The 22,311-nt window shown below is 42.3% G+C and overlaps 2 protein-coding genes and 1 pseudogene across 21 annotated transcripts in view; all 3 read right to left on the bottom strand.

Annotated features, from left to right (window-relative positions):
- LOC142068331 (protocadherin gamma-B2-like) overlaps positions 1–21,542 on the bottom strand; it is a 153,077-nt gene extending 131,535 nt beyond the window's left edge. Inside the window, exon 1 of the mRNA XM_048861731.2 lies at positions 18,900–21,542. Within this exon, the coding sequence (XP_048717688.2) occupies positions 19,587–21,308 (1,722 nt within the window). The 5' untranslated portion in view covers positions 21,309–21,542 and the 3' untranslated portion in view covers positions 18,900–19,586. The remainder of the gene's footprint in view (positions 1–18,899) is intronic.
- Positions 1–22,311, bottom strand: part of LOC125641569 (protocadherin gamma-C5) — a 426,447-nt gene that overhangs the window by 144,060 nt on the left and 260,076 nt on the right. The gene's annotated exons all lie outside the window — the stretch shown is intronic.
- Positions 3,015–19,292, bottom strand: LOC125641165 (protocadherin gamma-A4-like; annotated as a pseudogene).

Genomic DNA, 22,311 nt, shown 5'->3' with positions numbered 1-22,311 from the left:
TCTTGTTAGAGGAGGATATTGATATAATAGGCATCATAGAAACCTGGTGGAGTGAGGACAGTGAATGGGACACAATCATTCTGGGGTACAAAATATATGGGAAGGACAGAACGGGGGTGGGGGAGGGGGAGAAACACTATATGTGAAAGAAAATGTAGAATCAAATGAAATAAAAATCTTAAATGAATCCACATGTTCCATAGAATCTCTATGGATGGTAGTTCCATGCTCTAATAAGAATATAACAGTAGGGATTTATTATCGACCACCTGACCAGGACAGTGATAGTGACAATGAAATGCTAAGGGAGATTAGAGAGGCTATCAAAATAAAAAACTCAATAGTAGTGGGGGATTTCAATTATTCCCCTATTGACTGGGTACTTGTCACCTCAGGATGAAATGCAGAGACAAAATTTCTTGAGACCTTAAATGGCTTGGAGCAGGTGGTACAGGAACCCACAAGGGGAGAGGCAACTCTCGATTTAGTCCTGAGTGGACTGCAGGATCTGGTCCAAGATGTAACTATAACAGGACCGCTTGGAAATAGTGTCCATAATATAATAACATTTAACATTCCTGTGGTGGGAAGAGCACCTCAAAAGCCCAACACTGTGGCATTTAATTGCAGAAAGGGGAACTATAGAAAAATGAGGAGGTTAGTTAAACAGAAATTGAAAGATACAGTGACTAGAGTGAAATCCCTGCAAGCTGCATGGACACTTTTCAAAGACACCATAATAGAGGCTCAACTTAAATGTATACCCCAAATTAAAAAACACAGAAAAGAACTAAAACAGAGCCACCGTGGCTTAACAACCATGTAAAAGAAGCAGTGAGAGATAAAAAGGCATCTTTTAAAAAGTGGAAGTCAAATTCTAATGAGGTAAATAGAAAGGAGCATAAACACTGCCAAATTAAATGTAAAAATGTAATAAGAAAAGCCAAAAAGGATTTTGAAGAACAGCTAGCCAAAAACTCAAAAGGTAATAACAAAATGTTTTTTAAGTACATCAGAAGCAGGAAGCTTGCTAAACAACCAGTGGGGCCCCTGGACGATTGAGATACAAAAGGAGCACTTAAAGACGATAAAGTCATTGCAGAGAAACTAAATGAATTGTTTGCTTCAGTCTTCACAGCTGAGGATGTTAGGGAGATTCCCAAACCTGAGCCATCTTTTGTAGGTGACAAATCTGAGGAATTTTCACAGATTGAAGTCTCACTAGAGGAGGTTTTGGAATTAATTGAGAAACTTAACAATAACAAGTCACCGGGACCAGATGGCATTCACCCAAGAGTTCTGAAAGAACTTAAATGTGAACTTTCAGAACTATTAACTATGGTTTGTAACCTGTCCTTTAAATCAGCTTCTGTACCCAAATGACTGGAAGATAGCTAATGTAACATCAATATTTAAAAAGGGCTCTAGAGGTGATCCCAGCAATTACAGACCGGTAAGTCTAATGTCAGTACCATGCAAATTAGTTGAAACAATAGCAAAGAATAAAATTATCAGATACACATAAATTGTTGCGCAAAAGTCAACTTGGTTTCTGTAAAGGGAAATCATGTCTTACTAATCTATTAGAGTTCTTTGAAGGGGTCAACAAACACGTGGACAAGGGGGATCCAGTGGACATAGTGTATTTAGATTTCCAGAAAGCCTTTGACAAGGTCCCTCATCAAAGGGTCTTATGTAAATTAAGTTGTCATGGGATAAGAGGGAAGATCCTTTCTTGAATGGAGAACTGGTTAAAAGACAGGGAACAAAGGGTAGGAATAAATGGTAAATTTTCAGAATGGAGAAGGGTAACTAGTGGTGTTCTCCAAGGGTCAGTTCTGGGACCAATCCTATTCAACTTATTCATAAATGATCTGGAGAAAGGGGTAAACAGTGAGGTGGCAAAGTTTGCAGATGATACTAAACTGCTCAAGATAGTTAAGACCAAAGCAGACTGTGAAGAACTTCAAAAACATCTCACAAAACTAAGTGATTGGGCAATAAAATGGCAAATGAAATTTAATGTGGATAAATGAAAAGTAATGCACATTGGAAAAAATAACCCCAACTTTACATACAATATGATGGGGGTCAATTTAGCTACAATTAATGAGGAGAAAGATCTTGGAGTCATCGTAGATAGTTCTCTGAAGATGTCCACGCAGTGTGCAGCGGCATTCAAAAAAGCAAACGGGATGTTAGGAATCATTTAAAAAGGGATAGAGAATAAGATGGAGAGTATCTTTTTGCCTTTATATAAATCCATGGTACGCCCACATCTTGAACACTGCATACAGATGTGGTCCCCTCATCTCAATTAGAAAAGGTTCAGAGATGGGCAACTAAAATGATTAGGGATTTGGAACGGGTCCCATATGAGGAGAGATTAAAGAGGCGACGACTTTTCAGCTTAGAAAAGAGGAGACTAAGGGGGGATATGATAGATGTATATAAAATCATGAGTGGTGTGGAGAAAGGGAATAAGGAAAAGTTATTTACTTGTTCCCATAATATAAGAACTAGGGGCCACCAAATGAAATTAATAGGCAGCATTATTTGTTTTATTTAAAACAAATAAAAGGAAGTTCTTCTTCACACAGCACAGTCAACCTGTGGAACTCCTTGCCTGAGGAGGTTGTGAAGGCTCTGACTATAACAGGGTTTAAAAGAGAACTGGATAAATTCATGGAGGTTAAGTCCATTAGTGGCTATTAGCCAGGATGGGTAAGGAACGGTGTCCCTAGCCTCCGTTTGTCAGAGGGTGGAGATGGATGGCAGGAGAGAGATCACTTGATCATTACCTGTTAGGTTCACTGCCTCTGGGACACCTGGCATTGGCCACTGTCTGTAGACAGGATACTGGGCTGGATGGACCTTTGGTCTGACCCAGTATGGTCATTCTTATGTTCGTACGTTTTAAGTCCAGTTGGGACTTCGCTATTAATTTTATGTGGAAGGTATTCAGATAATACGATGCTAGGTGGCAGTAGATAGATAGATAGATAGATAGATAGTTATTGCAACAAAGAAAGTGATCTAACTGCACATTTCCATATTTTGATGCATATTTTAATGTAAACCATATTATTATTCAGAGCTATGATAACTTCCCCACAAATTGGGAGACGGGAACACAAGGAGTCAAACAACTGCGAGTTTCTCCACCTGCGGAGCCTCAGGGCCAGTAACACTAGGATAAAGGTAAAGAACAAGCAGGAAACGGAAGCCACAGCGATCACCAAATACAAGGTGAGGCTGGACTGGGGGTCTGCAGGAGCTGAGAGGCTGCTTAAATCGGAGAGGATTTCGGGGATGCTGTCAGCCACCACCACCGTGACAGTGGCTGTGGCAGAGAGAGGGGGCTGCCCGTTGTCCTTCACTAAAACCGCCAGGCTCTGCTTGAGCGCATCTTTGTCTACAAAGGAGCGCGCTGTCCTGATCTCACCGCTGTGGAGTCCCACAGAGAAGAGCCCCGGCTCTGTCGTCCTCAGCAGCTGGTAGGAGAGCCAGGCGTTCTGCCCGGAGTCTGCATCCACCGCCACCACCTTAGTGACCAGGTAACCCGGCTCGGAGGAGCGAGGGGCCAACTCCACTCCCGTGGAGCCATCGGTGGGAAAGGAGGGGTGTAAGATGTGCGGGCTGTTGTCATTCTGATCCAGTATAAAGAGAGTGACGGAGACATTACTGCTGAGAGGTGGGGAACCCCCATCCTGAGCCTGCACTTGGAACCGAATCTCCCGGAACTGTTCGTAATCGAAGGAGCGCAGAGCGTAGAGAGCCCCAGTCTCGGAGTTAATGGAGATGGAAGAGGAGAGCAGAGCTTCCTGGATCTGACCCTGGGTAACAGAGTAAATGACTCTGGCGTTCTACCTCCCACCCCAGCGCCGGTGTCACTCGCCCTCAGTGTGAAAATGGAGGCGCCTCTCTGGTTATTCTCAGTGACATCGGCCTTGTAGGATGTTTTATAGAAGAGGGAACCTTTGTCGTTCGTGTCTAAAATCCGGAGTGGGATCGTAGTGGCTGTAGAAAGAGGAGGAGTCCCATTGTCTGTGGCGGTCACTGTGATGTTGTATGCTGCCACCTGCTCCCTGTCCAGGGCTCGGTCTGTCACCAGACTAATAATTCTCGAAGGGTTTCTTCAGCTGGAAGGGGAGGTTGCTGGGTGTGGAGCACGTGACCTCTCCGCTCTCTCCTGTGTCTGGATCTTGCACAGTTAAAAGGGCGATGACAGTCCTCGGGGATCGAGCTGATAAGAGAACTGAGAGCGATTTCCGGAGCGTTGTCATTCAGATCAGACCACAACCACAACTTTTGATCTTTCAAAAAGAACTTCCAGTCATGCGCTTGCACTTCAATTTCATATCATGTAGATTCCTCACAGTCCAGGTTCCCCAGGAGTGTTACATCTGCCGTCTTCGAGTCCAAGTGGAAAAGCATTATCAGTTATCTTTCTAACTGAATATTGCATTTCTTTATTGATTCCTTCAACCGGATCAGGCGCTTTCACTGTCACTGCTGTGAACCCTATAAGGCACTTTTTCCAGAACACTCAATTTGTAGACAGGCTGACTAATTGTATTGTCGTATTGTCATTTGCAGCCTCAACAATAACTCTGATAATGCAAAGTGCCAGACCTGACGGGATCTCCTCCGTCGGTGGTTGTAAGGGTTAGATCGCAAAGTTTGTTCTTCTCTGTCCATCCACTTTCCCAGCACCAATTCCGCATATTTAACTCCATTGGATCCACTTTGCACAATCAGACAGAAATGCCTATTCGTGCTGAGTTGATAGTCCTGGGGAGAATTAATGCCTATACGTGGTCTTGCGCCTCCTGAAGTGGGAATCGGGTCCCCGCCACTGTTAACTCTCTGACTTTTAACTCTAGTTCCTTCTTTTGGAAGCTGGGGACATTATCATTAATATCTTTTAATTCAATGTCAGTTTCATAAAGTTTTATTTCATCCTCCATTATAGCCTCACAATCTAACAAACAGTTCTCCATCCGGCCAGCTCCGACTATCCTTTCCGTGCAGATTAAATGGTCTCTCTTAAAATTCCAAGCAAATACTGAGTCTCACCTCTTGGCACAAAAAGTACTCTGCGGTCTGAGAGCTCTTTTATACTCCTCCCCAGCCCCTCCTCCCCCGGTCATTTGTGATGTTCCCCATGAAAGAGCCTTTTTCCTTTTCCTCCGGAATCGAATAGCGAATCTGCCAGAAACTGATTCCCAAAGTGTAACCAATATAACGAAAAACAGGGCTCACCCTTCGCAGTGTCGTTGCTTATATGTTCCTGTCACTCTCATGCTGATGTGGAGATGCCGCCCATTCTACGTCTGGGAATGTCTCTGTTCTGGTTTTATATCTGGCCGAATGTTTCCGACAGTATCACTTGTTAAATCATAAACTGTTTCCATCGAATATCGCCCCTCATGATTCCACCCAGACCCGCTCAGTGAGAGAGTCAGACGTGTTCTGGGCTGTGACATACCGGGGCGGAGCTGGCCGGATCTCTCCTGGCATTAGTCTGCCTGATTGGTGAACAGCAGAGCTCAGAGTCTCAACCAATAACTGCAGAAGTTCTGTGCTGGAGTTTTTCGATTGGTATTTATATCAAACAATAATGACACACGCTCCCTGCAAGTTTTTAATTTGATATTTTAAAATGTAAATATGCTACTTTTCACTTTTAAATAAATAGGAGAGTCTACTGGCACATAAGGAATGAACGAAAGTGTTGCTGATGCAGAATCTCTTTATTTTCCATAAAAATATTGTAATAATATGTTGTATAATTTTAATATGGTTGTCCATGAATTTTACACACGTTTGTTTATAATAATCATGCATATGTCACCTTGACCAATGGGTCCTTCAGCCCTCATATAGATTACGCCAATCACAACACATCTTCCAGTCTTCTCTTATCCTGACCTTGCTTCTCCATGTTCAGCCATGCCTTTTCACCATAAAATCTTCCCATCTCTCTGGAGATCGACCTAGTGGTCATTTCAGTTCCCATGGGTACCACTTGGCGACAGCTGCAGTCCACTGATTGTCACTGAGCCCAGTTATATGACCAGCCTATCACATTTTATTGTACCTGCTTTCAACACAGATGTCCTGCACTCCACTTTGCTGTCTGATCACTTTATTGGGGATTTGGTCATGGATTGGAATCCCACAAATTCCATGTATATGTAGATGCAAATATTTTTGTATATGGATATGATATTCTTCCACCTTTCATTTGGATGTGCAATTGTTAAACAGTGCTGCCCAATTTTAGCAACCTTCTTTCTGGTTTGTACATCTGCAGCTGTAAATACTATTTGTTTTAAGATAGTATTTATTTGTTCAAATGTTATTCATAAAATTAATTAGCAGTTCAATTGACGATAATGATAGGAACTCAGCAACAAACAAGAGGCAGAGACGCTGGAACATTTGTATAGTGGGGGTGCTGAGAGCCTGTAGTGGGGCAGCTGCCCCACTCCTGAAGAACAGGGGTTAAAACAGCCAAGCTAGGCTTGGAGTAGCAGCCACTGCTGTGGCCAGCTCAGTTAGGCCAGCCACAGCTGTGGCTAGCTGACCCTGATAAGAGGGCTGTGGGCCAGAAGCTGGAGGAGTCTCACTCTAGCCCTGGAGGCAGAAGGGCTAGCTGCCTGGGAGCAAGGTACCTGAAATGGAGCAATGCTGGGGAAGGGCAAAGGGAGCTGGGGAGCTCCATCTTGGTAAAACCCCAGGCTGCAAAGAAAATAACAGAACACCACTAGCCATCACCTTCAGCCCCCAACTAAAACCTCTCCAACGCATCATCAAGGATCTACAACCTATCCTGAAGGACGACCCATCACTCTCACAGATCTTGGGAGACAGGCCAGTCCTTGCTTATAGACAGCCCCCCAACCTGAAGCAAATACTCACCAGCAACCACACACCAGAACCACTAACCCCGGAACCTATCCTTGTAACAAAGCCCGTTGCCAACTGTGTCCACATATCTATTCAGGGGACACCATCATAGGGCCTAATCACATCAGCCACACTATCAGAGGCTCGTTCACCTGCACATCTACCAATGTGATATGTGCCAGCAATGCCCCTCTGCCATGTACATCGGTCAAACTGGACAGTCTCTAAATAAAAGAATAAATGGACACAAATCAGACATCAAGAATTGTAACATTCAAAAACCAGTTGGAGAACACTTAAATCTCTCTGGTCACTCGATTACAGACCTAAAAGTTGCAATTCTTCAACAAAAAAACTTCAGAAACAGACTCCAATGAGAGACTGCTGAATTGGAATTAATTTGCAAACTGGATACAATTAATTTAGGCTTGAATAGAGACTGGAAGTGGATGGGTCATTACATAAAGTAAGGTTTCAGAGTAACAGCCGTGTTAGTCTGTATTCGCAAAAAGAAAAGGAGTACTTGTGGCACCTTAGAGACTAACCAATTTATTTGAGCATGAGCTTTCGTGAGCTACAGCTCACTTCATCGGATGCATACCGTGGAAACTGCAGAAGACATTATATACACACAGAGACCATGAAACAATACCTCCTCCCACCCCACTGTCCTGCTAGTAATAGCTTATCTAAAGTGATCATCAAGTTGGGCCATTTCCAGCACAAATGAAAACCTGGATTTGTGCTGGAAATGGCCCAACTTGATGATCACTTTAGATAAGCTATTACTAGCAGGACCGTGGGGTGGGAGGAGGTATTGTTTCATGGTCTCTGTGTGTATATAATGTCTTCTGCAATTTCCACGGTATGCATCCGATGAAGTGAGCTGTAGCTCACGAAAGCTCATGCTCAAATAAATTGGTTAGTCTCTAAGGTGCCACAAGTACTCCTTTTCTTTTTACATAAAGTAAAACTATTTCCCCATGTTTATTCCCCCTTCCCCCCACTGTTCCTCAGACGTTCTTGTCAACTGCTGGAAATGGCCCACCTTGATTATCACTACAAAAGGTTTTCCCCCCCCATCCCACCCCCCACTCTCCTGCTGGTAATAGCTCTCCTTAAGTGATCACTCTTGTTACAGTATGTATGGTAACACCCATTGTTTCATGTTCTCTATGTATATAAATCTCCCCACTGTATTTTCCACTGAATGCATCCAATGAAGTGAGCTGTAGCTCATGAAAGCTTATGCTCAAATAAATGGTTAGTTTCTAAAGTACCACAAGTACTCCTTTTCTTTTTTCAGAAGAAAATGATATTGAATGTTTATGGATCAACTTCCTAACAGATAAAGCACAAGATGGGGTACTAGCTGGTGGCTGCTACAGACCACCAAATTACACTAGGTAACAAGATGACCACCCCCTTATTGACCTATCTATAATACACAGTACAAACAAACAAACAAAACAAAACCTGTGTGATCATGGGAGACCTGAGGTCTCATGCTGCCAGTACGAAAACATCCTTGTCCTAACAGATAAAGATAATGCTGATTACAGCATTAAAAGTTAATGGTAGCTTCTGTAGAAGTGATCATGACTTGATCACCTTTATAATGTGCAAGCAGAATAAAGTCCAGATGAGTAATATTATACTTGGTGCTTTACTAAGGACAATTGCACAAAGCTGAAAACAATTATGAGCCAAATCAGTTTGTAGAAATAATTTAATCAACAAATGTGCATGATAAATGGGAATCCCTTAAGAACACTATACTAGATGCCCAAAAAGCCAAAATCCCATGAAGGAGGAAGAAGGCTGTGCTGGTTAAAAACCAACCTGCTTTAGATAGGAAGTGAAGGCAGCAGTAATTTTTTTTTATATGCAAGATTACAAATGAAAGAAATGGGAAATTGATAGTAATGAATATAAATCAGAAGTTAGGAATTGTATAAAATTGATAAGGGAAATCAAGGGACAGGAGGAGAAATCTTTGACCAACAGAGTTAAAGAAAATGATGAGGAGTTTTTTAAATACATTAGGAACTAAAAGAAGCCTGACAATGGTATTTGTCTATTACTAGATGGAAATGGTAGAATTATCAATAACAAAGAGGAATAGATAGAAGTGTTCAATAAATATTTCTGTTCTGTATTTGAGGAAACAAATGATGCAGTTGTGATGTTGGCAGACCAGGTGCCAGCTCATGCCAAGGTCCCCATGTCTCAAGAAACACTGAAAAATATATAGTTGCAATAAGTCAGGCTCACCTGGGCTAATATTATTAAAATAGGTATTAGAATTATAAGAATGTGTTTAGTGTTTCTTTAAAGGCTTATGAGTTGTGGTATGCATCAACCTCACTTATAAATCCTGTATTCCATATTGTAAGTGTAACATTGGCAGCCCAGATGCCAGTTCATGCCAAGGCTCCTTAGGCCTCACTGAACACTGATAAATCCATAGCTGGAAACCAGTCTGGGTCACCTATGTGTTAGCATTGTTAAAATGGACATTAAGTTGATAAGAATGTGTTTTGTGTTTGGACTTGATGAAATGCTTGTAGGATGTTACATGTATTCATAGAATCATAGAATATCAGGGTTGGAAGGGACCTCAGGAGGTCATCTAGTCCAACCCCCTGCTCAAAGCAGGACCAACCCCAACTACATCATCCCAGCCAGGGCTTTGTCAAGCCTGACCTTAAAAACCTCTAAGGAAGGAGATTCCACCACCAGCCTAGGTAACGCATTCCAGTGCTTCACCACCCTCCTAGTGAAAAAGTTTTTCCTAATATCCAACCTAAACCTCCTCCACTGCAACTTGAGACCATCACTCCTTGTTCTGTCATCTAGTACCACTGAGAACAGTCTAGATCCATCCTCTTTGGAATCCCCTTTCAGGTAGCTGAAAACAGCTATCAAATTGATCTCACTTATAACATCTGTAGCCTATGGTATGCATTTATATTGATTGTTTGCATTGTAGATCTCTGTAATTGTGTAACTCACCAAACAGGAAAGAAGAATTAATTAGTATAAAGTGCTGGTCCTGCACACAAGAAGGCCCATTAAAATCAAATGAGCCATTGTGAAACATGGAAGGACAAAGACTTTGTTGATTCCTCACCACACACAGACCCATAAAGAGGAGACAGATGCTGACACTTGTTCCATCAGTTTGAACTCTGGGGGAAGGGAATAAAAATGCCAGACCAGAAGGAACTGTATCACTATGTTACTCAGAATTTGGAGAAGGCAATATTTCAAAGCATAAGCAAAGGATTCCTAAGCTCTTAGAGTGGGTTAGCCCTAAATCATAGAAGTCCCATGCATTCAAAGCAGGACTAAGCGATAGCTAGACCATTCATGACAGGTGTTTGCCTAATCTGTTCTTAAAAACCTCTAGTGATGGATATTCTGCAACCTCCCTAGGCAATTTGTTCCAGAGCTTAACTACAGTGACAGTTAGGAAGTTTTTCCTAATGTTCAACCTAAACCTCCTGTGATGGAGTGTCTTCCTCATATTGACTTGAAGGGATTAAGGCAGGCCAGAGGGGCCAATTAGCCTATTAGGTGGAAAGCTGGGGGAATTAAGACTGTGAGAGAAGCTTTAATTAAAAGAAGCTCACCTGTCCAGAAACAGGCAGGGTTTATATAAGCCAGGAAGCTAGCAACAGAAGGGGCTGCCAGGAAAGGCTGCAGTCACTCACTGGAAAGAGAGAAGTGTTTGGAGGCTGCAGAGATGTGTAGGCTACAACTCCTCCGTGGGAGGAGGGAGTGGTTGTGATGTTATCTAATAAAATATGACCGTATAGATCGTTGTTGCAACCACTGTTATATATTTGCAACAAACCTTGTACAAAGATTGTCAAGTAAGATGTCTATGGAAAGGTTATGACTTGCTGAATATGATTATGCTATTTATATGCATGTATCATTTTTGTATTTGAAGTTATGATTGTTGTCTCTATACCTGTATTTCAAAATGTTTGCTCCTGGGGTAACACCCACAAGGTATTTAGTCAGCACATCTTGGAGGGATTTTTCAAAGTGAGTGGCACATCAAAAAGCACTTACATCACAATGGAAGATGCCCATCTACCCTGAAAGGACTGTCCTGTGAATGTTCTGTCTGGGGCACAGGTAATGGCTTCCTGCTATGACTAAGTGAAGTCATGCATGGACATGTGACTTGGCCATGTGACTCCAAACAATATCTTGTCACCTGTGATTTTCCACTAGCTGTGCTGAGGGCTTTGTTTAAAACTATGGGTTTCCCTCCACATGCCAAAAGTTATAAAAGACCTGGAAACACCTCCATTTTGCTTCTATCCTGCTCAAGCCCCTTTCCTGCTCAAGCCTCTGGACTATGAATTTATACTAATGGGAGCATTCTATCCAATGGATTGAGGATCTTACAATTATTTGAAAGCAACCAGAGACTTATGAAGCCAGCAGTTTATTCCATCACTGCTACAAGCCTGAATCAAGAACTTTGCAATTACTGTATGTATTTGATTCCTTTAACCAATTTTAACTCTCAGCTTTCTTTCTTTTTATAAATAAACCTTTAGATTTTAGATACTAAAGGATTGGCAACAGCATGATTATTGGGTAAGATCTGAGTTATATATTGACCTGGATGTGTGGTTGGTCCTTTGGGCTCAGAAGAACCTTTTATTTGAGGAGACTGGTTTTAAAGAACCACTCATCTTTAAATCCAGTGTTCTTGGTGGTGATATAAAGATGGAATGCCTAAAGAAACTGCTTTTATGACTTCTTGCTAGCCAGTGTGGTGAAACAGACCAAACCAGCAACAAAAGTAAACTTCTATCTCATGGCAGAATAACCTCCAGTTTTAGGGTGTGTCTGCTCTATTTCTCAGCAGTTTGTCCTGAATTTGGTATTCTCAGTTGTGACCCAGAAAGGCCCAGTTAAAGTGGTAAAACTGGCAGACTCAGAGAAGGAAGGGAGAGCCAGAAGAGTAGAAAAGGGTTCAGGGAAATGCAGCAAGGTATGGGGTGGAATAGATCTTGACTGTTGACTAGAGGGTTCCTGAGCTGGAACCTGGGGTAAGGGATAGGCCTGTGTTCCCCAGGTAGCCTCTGGGGCAGTGGCACTGGAGGGGCAGTGCATAGGAAGACTGCCTGAGCCTATTTGGGAGAATAGACTCCCTGCACCCCCGGAAGGGGAAATCATGACTGTGACCTAGCCAGAGGCCTGAGTCATGAAGGGACTGCAGCAGCTCCTAGAGGGAGAGAGGAGCTGCAGACAAAGAGCTAGAGGTTGGGGGATGGCTTGCAACCACAAGGAGAGGTGTCAACCTGGTGAGCTATTCCCCAGAATGTCTAGGAGCAGGCACCATACCTGTGATGAGTAGACTACCTGTCATACCTCCCTTGCTGCAATTTAAGACCATGGCTTCTTGTCCTGTTCTCGGAGCTTAAGGAGGTAGGAGAATAATTTTTCACCCTCCTCCTTGTAACAACCTTTTGTGTACCTGAAAACTCTTATCATGTCCCACCTCAGTCTCCTCTTCTCCAGACTAAACAAACCCAGTTTTTTCAGTCTTTCCTCACAGGCCATGTTTTCTAGACCTTTAATAATTTTTGTTGCTCTCCTCTGGATTTTCTCTAATTTTTTCTACTTTTTTCCTGAAATGTGGCACCAAGAACTGGACACAGTACTCCAGTTGAGGCCTTATCAGCATGGAGTAGATTGGCAGAATTACTACTTGTGTCTATCTTACAATATTTCTGCTAATACATCACATATTAAAGGACATGCAGAGCTTGCACATTACAGCAGTTTATACTACTTCTTGAAAACTCAGACTGTAACTCATTTGTGTGTGTATGTTTACCTGCTTTAATCTTGTAAATAACTCTTATTTCTTTTGCCTAGTTAATAAATCTTTATTTGGTATTATAGAATTGGCTACAAGCATTTTCTTTGGTGAGAGATCTAAGGTACAATTGACCTGGGGTAAGTGACTGGTCCTTTGGGACTGGGAGTAACCTGAATATTATTGTCATTTTTGGTGAAAGGGACCATCTATCATGAAGGAAGGCTTGCCTGGATGGCACGATAGACCGGAGTGCCCAAGGGGACTGTCTGTAACTCCATGTTAAGTCTGTTATAGTGCTTGAGGAGTTCACACTTAGTACTTGGTTGGTGAAAATTATTATCGAACACACAACCACTTTGGGGTTTGTGCCCTGGTTTGGAACAGTCTGCCCTGAGTTTGGCACCCATGATCATGAGTCACTCCACACAAAATGACTATATGGTAATATTGAAGGGTTGTATTGTACTGTCCTTCGGTGTCTGTGCCTTGTCATGGTGGGACAGCTTGCGTGCTCTAATGATCCCCAGAGTCTGTGTCGGCAGGGGCTTTTTGCTCCTGGTAGGTTTAACCACTATGGATTGGTCTGTGGGGGAGGGGCCAGACAAAACAGACATCCTGGTCCTCCAAGTTAGGAGTTAGGGGTTTGGCTAACAACCCTGTCCCGTAAAACACAAAATATGTTATGGAAACAGCGACAGAGAAATCGATCATTACTGTGTGTGATGGCCTTCAGGAGTCAATGACCCATATGACTGCCAGTGATGAAAGTCAAAAGGAAGCCACTGGCACGAAGACTGAAGTGCTCAACATCAAGACAAAACCCAAACTTGTTTTTTTTAACATATGGACAATGTACAAAACAGGGAAGCTAGCTCAGGTCACAGCAGAGATGAGACGGTACAGCTCACACATCCTGGGTGTCAGTGAGAGCAGATGGATGGGATCAGGAAGATTAACAGCCTTGGGAGAAACTTTGCTGTTTTCTGGATGGGATGTTGGACAACACCAGGAGGGTGTAATAATATCACCCTGATTCAGTGCTATGCTATGCTCCGACAAATGACAGTGATGAAGAAGTAAAGGACAAATTCTACCTTACACTACAGTCGGAGTTAGAGAGAGTATCATGCCATGACCTAACTATTGTCATAGGAGACCTAAATGCCAAGGTCGGTAAGAACAATACAAACAATGACAGAGCAATGGGAAGACATGGGTGTGGCACCTTGAATGAAAACAGAGACAGGCTTGTTGATATGAATGACCTAGTCATCAGCGGAACCCTATTTGAACATTGTGAAATTCACAAGCTGACATGATGTTCTCCAAATGGCAGAGATAAGAACCGGATTGACCATAGGAAGATCAATGGCAAATGGTGATGCTCACTGACACATGTGACAGTGAGAAGGGGTGCAGATGTTGGCAGCAACCACCACCTTGTGACAGCCTCCATCAAGCTAAAACTGAGAAGTGTGAGTCCACCAAACAAGGGACATAGACGTTATGACACTGACAAGCTAAAGTCCCCTGAAATACAGAAAGCCTTCATTCTGCAGTTAACGAACAGGTTTCAAGCACTTGCAGACCTTGATGAAGAGGAGGGGAATGCAGATGAGGAGATCAACAAGAAGTGGGACAAAGTAACAGCAGTGCAGTGAAGCCTGCCTAGGCTATTGGCAGAAGAGAAGGAAGGAGTGAATTACACCCAGCACATGGAATGCCATAGAAACCAGACAAGCCCAGAAGAAAAATGTTTTAGATACAAAATCCCAGAAGCTAAAGGACAAATACCATGAGCAGTTTCGCAAGGCATACCGGGAGGTCAAACACCTTGTAAGAATGGAGAAATGGCATTATATTGATAATCTGGCAACACAAGCAGAGGATGCAGCTGCTCGTGGTGAACAAAGAACCATCTACAAAATGACGTGGCTTATCAGTGGTAAACGGCAGACACCAACAAATACTCTCATCAGGAGCAAACAAGGACACCTACTAACAATCAAAAAAGAACAAGAAATGCACTGGACAGAGCATTTCAAAGAATTGCCAAACAGGGAGCGACCTAAAGAGGAAGCAAACATGCAGGAGGAAGAGGAAGATCTTGATATCAATACAGACACCCAAACTAAGGAAAAGATCATTCAAGTCATCAAATCCTTAAAAAATGGGAAAGCTCCTGGCAAGGATAGTTTGAATGCAGAACTGTTCAAGGTAAATCCTAAATTAGCAGCATCTATCCTGGCCCCTCTATTTACATCAGTCTGGGAAAGGGAAAAAGTGCCAGATGAGTGGACCAATGGGGTTATAGTGAAGATACCAAAGAAAGGAACTCTGTGATTGTAATAACTGGCATGGTATCACACTTATATGTGCCAAGCAAAGTATTGTGAAAAGATCATAGTCCAGCGTATATCAGAGGCAGTTGATAGCATTCTCAGAAAAGAGCAAGCTGGTTTTCGGAAAGAGCGTGGATGCACAGACCAGATCTTCACTCTACGAAACATAATTAAACAGTGCTTAGAATGGCAATGGCAACTCTACATAAATTTCAAAGACTTTAAGAAGGCTTTTGATAGCATTCACAGGACCAGCATATGGTGCATTCTGCAGGCATATGGAATTCTTTTCCGTATAATCAATGTAATCAAAAGCTTCTATTTCAACTTTACATGCAATGTTGATCACAGTGAGCTCAGTTTTGAAGTCAAAACAGGAGTATATCGGGGTGTGTCATGTCTGCAATCTTCAACATTGCCATCAACTGGATAATGCGGCATACAACAGAAGACATGCCAAGAGGCATTAAATGGACACTCTTCTCATCCCTTGAAGACCTGGACTTCGCAGATGATGTCACTCTCTTATCACATACCCAACACCATATACAAGAAAAAACAACTTGACTCAATGCATTCAGCCAGCAAATTGGACTGAAAATCAACTGCAATAAGACAGATGATATGACCTTTAATATTGCATCACCAGTATGGATAGAGGATTATGTTCTCACCAATGTAGAAACATTCACTTACTTGGGCAGCACCATCAACCAGGATGATGGAACAAGCCAGGATATCCAGAACAAAATCAATAAAGCCAGGAACACCTTCAGGAGCTTAAATAAAGTCTGGAAATCATCAAAATACAACACCAAAAGTCAAGATTTACCAGAACTGCGTACTTTCAACACTACTTTATTGTGCAGAATGCTGGGGAATGAGAAAGTATGACATGTCCAAACTGTCTTCATTCCATACAACCTGCCTCAGAAAAATCCTCCGTATCTTTTGGCCCAGAACAATCTCAAACCAAGACCTATTGACACAATGCAGCCAAGAGTATCTGAGCACCATTGCCAGGAAGCGTTGGAGATGGATTCGTCATGTGCTTTGGATGGAAAGTGATTCCATCACCAGAGTAGCAATGGACACCTGGAGGCAAATGGAAAATGAGACCGCCCAAAAACATGGCAAGAGCTGTGGAAGCTGAGCTGAAAAACCTTGGGCACAGCTGGGGAACCATTGAAAGACTTGCCAGAAACAGACAGGAGTGGATGAGCTTCATCACTGCCCTAAACACTAGAGGCATAATAAGAACATCATGATGATGTACTGTGAGCCTCTGTGACTGTGTAAATCACCAGACAGAACAGAGACATGAATTAGTGCGAGGGGGTGATCTTCATCAAAAAGTGTTATGCCCTTCACAAATGGAAAGGCTATCAATATCAGATGGACTACTGTGGATGTTGCAACTGGAAGTTCCCTATGTACTGTCAACAAGAGGACCAAAGACTGTTGTTGTTCTGCCTCCTCACAGTGAAGATGAGTCATTCAAGGAACTCCTCATATCAGCTGACCTTTGCAGCTGGAACCATGTGAGAAGGAGAGAATAGAACCCCTAACAAGAAAGAATTTATTATCTCTATGCTTCTTGGGCTCTGGGGAGCAAGGTGTGTTTCCAGGCATAAGCACAAGATCCCCAGCTGTTTAGCCTGGGTTAGTCCGAAGGGACATATACAGCTTTCTTATTATAGAAATTTATATTACCTTTTGAAACTTAAGATTATAACATTTGTTTATCTGTTTACCCACTTTAACCTTGTCAATAACTCTCCTGTTTCCTTTTCCTATTTAATAAATATTTATATAGTTTATTATAGGATTGACTACAAGCGATGTCTTTGGTGTGAACTCGAAGGCACAACTGACCTGGGGTAAGTGTCTGGTCCTTTGGGACTGGGAGTAACCTGAATATTGTTGTGACTCTTGGTATAAGAGACCAACTATCACAAAAGTATGCTCACCTGTGTGGTGAGACAGACAAGAGAACGTAAGGGGACTGTCTGTGACTCCATATTAAGGCTTTTATAATGCCTGAGGAGTTTCCACTTGGTGATTTGTTGATGAAATCTAAGAATAGAATTCACACCAATTTGCGGTTTGTGCCCTACTTCCTAACAATCTGCTCTGAGGTTGGTAGGCATGCTCTTGAGTCACTGCAGGTAGCATTATAGTAGCCTCATCATATGGTGATGATAACACTCTTTTCAATCCAATTCAATCCAGTCTCTGGAGGATCTTAACAGAAGCTACAAAGTTAGACATCTTAAATCAGCAAGTCCAGATAACTTGCATCCAGAAGTTTTAAAAGAGGTGGCTGAGGAGTGCATTGAACCATTAATATTGATTTTTCAATAAGTGTTGGAGCTCTTGGAAAGGGCAGACCATATGATCACACTGATCCCTTCTAGCCTCAGAATCTATTAATGGATGAAATATGAGTGTTAAAGAGATGCTGGGAAAGCTGTCTGTTTGTATGTACTGTGCCTAATGGGTAATATTAAATACTGTATTCAGTATTTTTATCTAGAAATATCCACATTCAATTTTAGAAGATCTAGTAGTATGAGAAGTTATGGGCTCCTTTGTACTGCAAGGGCATTATATATGCCCAAACCAGGCAGAGACATTTGGAACCACACACAATCACCTACAATCCATTACCATCACTCTGCCCACTAACTGATCTCCTCCAGGACAATATTCAGCATTCTGATCCATAGATCAGGTTCAAAGAACTGACATAACAGCAACTCACAGAAGAATACACCTTCCATTCCCTAAATATGGAATGTCCACTTTTAATTATTGGGGCCGAAGTCCCAGGTCTGGCGTTATTTAATCATACAACTCTGACCCTGCAGAAATAGAATCGCTACATTATTGAAAAGCAGAGGTTTATAGCTTTGCCATGGAACCCAAACTGACTTTAGGAACTGAAAAGTTTACAAGCTTTCCAAACGTAAATACTTTCATTTTTTATTCAAAGACTTCAAAAAGTAGTTCTGTAATATATATGATACACACAGATTATTGGAAGGCTTGGCATAAAGGTTTTATCACCACCTGGTTTGGAGGACCTGAATAATTGACTAAAGATTTTGCCTCAGGTGAATAATGCAGCCTTTAGAAAGCCATGTCAATGAAACCTTTGCTCTATATTAGTGTATTTTACAGATATGTAATTGTGTATCTGTAAAATGAAAGACATGTGACACTTAAAATGAATAACAGAATCTTTTTATATCTGGGAATCATTATTCAATTTCCCATGGAACAGTAAAAAAGGAATACTTCCAAAGAAGCAATTAAAAAGGTATTTTTTTTTAAAAAAAAACATTGTTAAGGTATTGGAATAATTATTTTTTCTTACTCACAAGAAGCAGTACAACCCACTGAAAGTATAAAAAGGCTCCTAGAAATGTAGTTATTGTAAAGAAATCCACTAAAATGAGAGGAAGGATATTCTTCCTTGGAGATGCAGGAGGGAGTGGTTGTTAAGGCAATGCAGGGGACTTAAGAAATCTGAGTTTATTCTATTATACTTCTGTTTTCTGACCTTACGCAAGTTATTTTACTTCTTCATGCCCTGTAAGATGGGCACCTCCCGAACGGGGTACAGTGAAAACAAATTCATGAAATTGTGAGTGCCGGTAAATACTACAAAACAACAACAGTTTAATAAAGGTCTCCTATATTATTTAAGGAAGATTAGACCTGTACAATTATGAAAACAAGCAATACATCTAAAAATTATATAAACCACGGAACTAGAAACTTACTACTTCAGCAGCCTCCGTTTCCGATGTTAAGACGCTACATCCATTGTTCATAAGTAAGGTCCCAGAGTTCTCACTGCACAGAACATTCTCTGATATCTGCGCATTACGTTTCAGGAAAGAAAATTCATTTTTCTTAGATTCTGAGGATAAACATAGCTGATAAGAATACGGCAAAGTACCATCTCCATAATTTGGTGGGAAAGTAGGAACAGTCTTGGAAAAAGGGTCACGACCAAAACACTGAAGTAATTTAGGTTTCCTTGACCTGTGCAATTTCATCACAGTGGCCAGGGTCACTGTCAGGAGGAACAAAAATGAGATCAGGGCTAAAGCCAGCACCAAGTAGAACTGTAAATCAGACTGAGAGGCCGAGTCACCCGATTGGTCGCTCATTTCCGGAAAAGCCTCTTGGAAGTTCTCGGCAAACACCAGGTTGAGAGTCACTGTGGCTGACAGAGGCGGCTGCCCGTTGTCCTTCACCAGGGTGACCAGCCTGTGCTTCACAGCATCTCTGTCCGCAAAGGCGCGGGCTGTCCGGATCTACCCGCTCTGCAGCCCCATGCTGAAGAGCGACGGGTCCGTGGCCTGGAGCAGGTGGTAGGAGAGCCAGGCATTGTGTTCTGAGTCAGCATCCACCGCCACCACCTTAGTCACCAGATAACCTGCCTCGGACAAGCGAGGCACCATCTAGAACAAGGCGGAGCCATCGGCTCCGAGCGAAGGGTACAGGATGCGAGGGGAGTTATCATTCTGATCCACAATAAACACCCTGACGGTGACATTGCTGCTGAGAGGCAGGGACCCGCCGTCTTGGGCCTTCACTTGCAGCTCAAACTCCCGGAATTGCTCGTAGTCGAAGGAGCGCTGTGCATAGACCACTCCGGTCTGGGAGTTAATGGAGATGTAGGAGGAGAGAGGCAGCTCCTTCAGGTTGCTGCTCAGGATGGAGTAAGTGACTCGGGTGTTCCGGTCCAGATCCCGATCTGAGGCTTTTACACTGAAAATAGAGGCCCCCGAGGGATTGTTCTCTGGCATATAGGCGGTGTAAGAAGCTTTCTCAAAGACAGGAGAGTTGTCATTGACATCGGAGATCTGCAACAGGATGGTTTTCTGGGTGGAGAGGCGGGGAGAGCCATTGTCTGTGGCTATGATTGTGATATTGTACTCCGGGGTCCTTTCTCTGTCCAGGGTGCTGTCTGTGAGGAGCTTGTAATAATTATTAGTAAATGAAGTAATTTTAAATGGAAAATTATCTTTAATGCGAAAGGTGACGTCTCCATTTCCTCCATCATCGCGGTCACGGGCTTTGATGAGAGCTATCACTGTTCCGGGAAGTGAGTCTTCGGAAATGGGACTGGATACGGATGTCAGTGTCACTTCGGGGGCGTTGTCGTTCTCATCGAGAATTTCTATTTGAACTTTGGAGTGGGCAGTCAGACTTCCCCCGTCCCTGGCTTCCATGCCTATTGTGTAGCTATTTTTTTCTTCAAAGTCCAAAATACCTTTTGCTGTAATTTTTCCATTACTGGCATCCAAATCGAACAGCTGCTGCACTCTCTGCGGTATGTTGCTGAAATAATATGTTATTCTGGCATTTGTACCTTCATCTGCATCAGTCGCTTTCACCTGAAGCACTAAGGTTCCCTTCGGAAGGTTTTCTCTCATGCTGACTTTGTAGATTTTTTCAGTGAATATAGGGGAGTTGTCATTGGCATCAATAATGTTAATCTTAATCGGAACTGTCCCCGTTTTGACTGGCTCTCCCCCATCCACAGAGGACAAGATTAAATTAAGAGACCTTTCTTTTTCTCTCTCCAAAGGTTTCTCTAACACTAATTCTGCATATTTGTTGCCGTCCGGATTTTCCTTCAGTTCCAAAACAAAATATGGATTTGGACTAAGATGGTAACTCTGCAGTGAGTTGATTCCAACATCGGGATCTTGCGCAGGTTCTAGCGGAAATCGCGCACCAGGCTGTGCTAATTCATTAATTTCTAAATCGATATTATTTTTAACGAACCACAGTGTATTATCATTAATGTCCTGGATTGCGACGTTCACGTGGAAAATATTTAAAGGGTTTTCAACCACAGCTTCTAAATTTAAGACACAGAGGGGTATCTCCCCGCATAGTTTCTCCCGGTCTAGCCTGTAATTTACATACAGGTTGCCATGTTCTTCATTTAAAGTGAAATATTTATTTTCCGAATTCACGAGGAGCTTTCGCAGCGGCAGTTCTCTCACATTCAGCCCCAAATCCTTGGCGAGGTTCCCCACTCGGGACCCTTTGGCCATTTCCTCAGGAATCGAATAAAGGATCTGCTCCGAGAACGCCCGGCAGAACAAAGAGAATAACAACAGTATTTGCAGTCTCACTGCTCCGGCTGTCTGTCTGTGTCTGGTTTCCATCTCAGGCACTCTTAGCGCCTTTGCTTCCTTTCCCGGTGTATTTTGAATAGATATTCCGGACCAATTTCCACTCAGATTGTAAGAATACTGAGTAATAAAGCATAAATAAAATCCATTCTCCTGCTTAATTTTACCTCAGAAATCCGATACCGCGGAAGGCCTTCTTTGGGCAGAAACACCGTCCCTCTGCTCTCCTTCATCCGAGATCTGCACTGAGTAACAGTATAATCGCTTTGCAGTGGGCTCTGGTGTACCTCCGGCAGCAGCCCTTGCTCCGCATTGGCCAACAGCGGCACTCTGCGTTTTAGTAAGAGAATTGCAATGCTAAATGAATTCCATCTTGAGAGGGGAAATCACAGGAGCCCGAAATAGGAGGAAGTGTAATTTCTTTCTTCCACATGACTAATTTTGCAGGGTAAAAGATTATAAAGCGGTAGACAACTAGTCCTCAAGACAGGTGTTTTGAGAAAGAAGTAAAACTGAATGAGTTAGATTCACTGTGGAAAGGTGCAAAGTTACGCTTTGCTTTTGGATTACAATATATCTGCCTCAGAGAAATCAAAGGGTTGATTCAATTTAATAGAAGTAATTGACTGAATATGACATTAAATAGATTGTCAGTATTATAATTAATTTTATATAAGACATCACAGTACCCTAACAACCAAGTTCTGAGAGATCTTCTGTGGACCTTCTGCTATTTACAAAAGAGATAACATAATATTTCATCTATAGAGAACAAAGAAAGTCAACCATTTTCGATGCTGAAAAAGCAAGGCACGCTTCCATGAAAAGACTAAACATTTTTCAACTCCCTTTTCAGGATTAAAACAGGTGCAAAACTCTTGCCCATTTTGGATTTTTGTTTAAAATAATCTATGAACGGTTTTATGATTTAAGCATTGGGCCTTGAGTCTAGAGATCTGGGTTCTCTTCTTAGTTCTGCCACAAAATTCCTGTGCATAACATCTTGAAAGTCACTTAGGCCAATTTTTTCAACTTT

Source organism: Caretta caretta, chromosome 8, assembly GCF_965140235.1.
Source record: "Caretta caretta isolate rCarCar2 chromosome 8, rCarCar1.hap1, whole genome shotgun sequence".
NCBI classification, from domain to species: Eukaryota; Metazoa; Chordata; order Testudines; family Cheloniidae; genus Caretta; species Caretta caretta.
The sequence above is the reverse complement of the archived record's forward strand: the minus strand, read 5'-3'. Positions and strand labels throughout refer to the sequence as shown.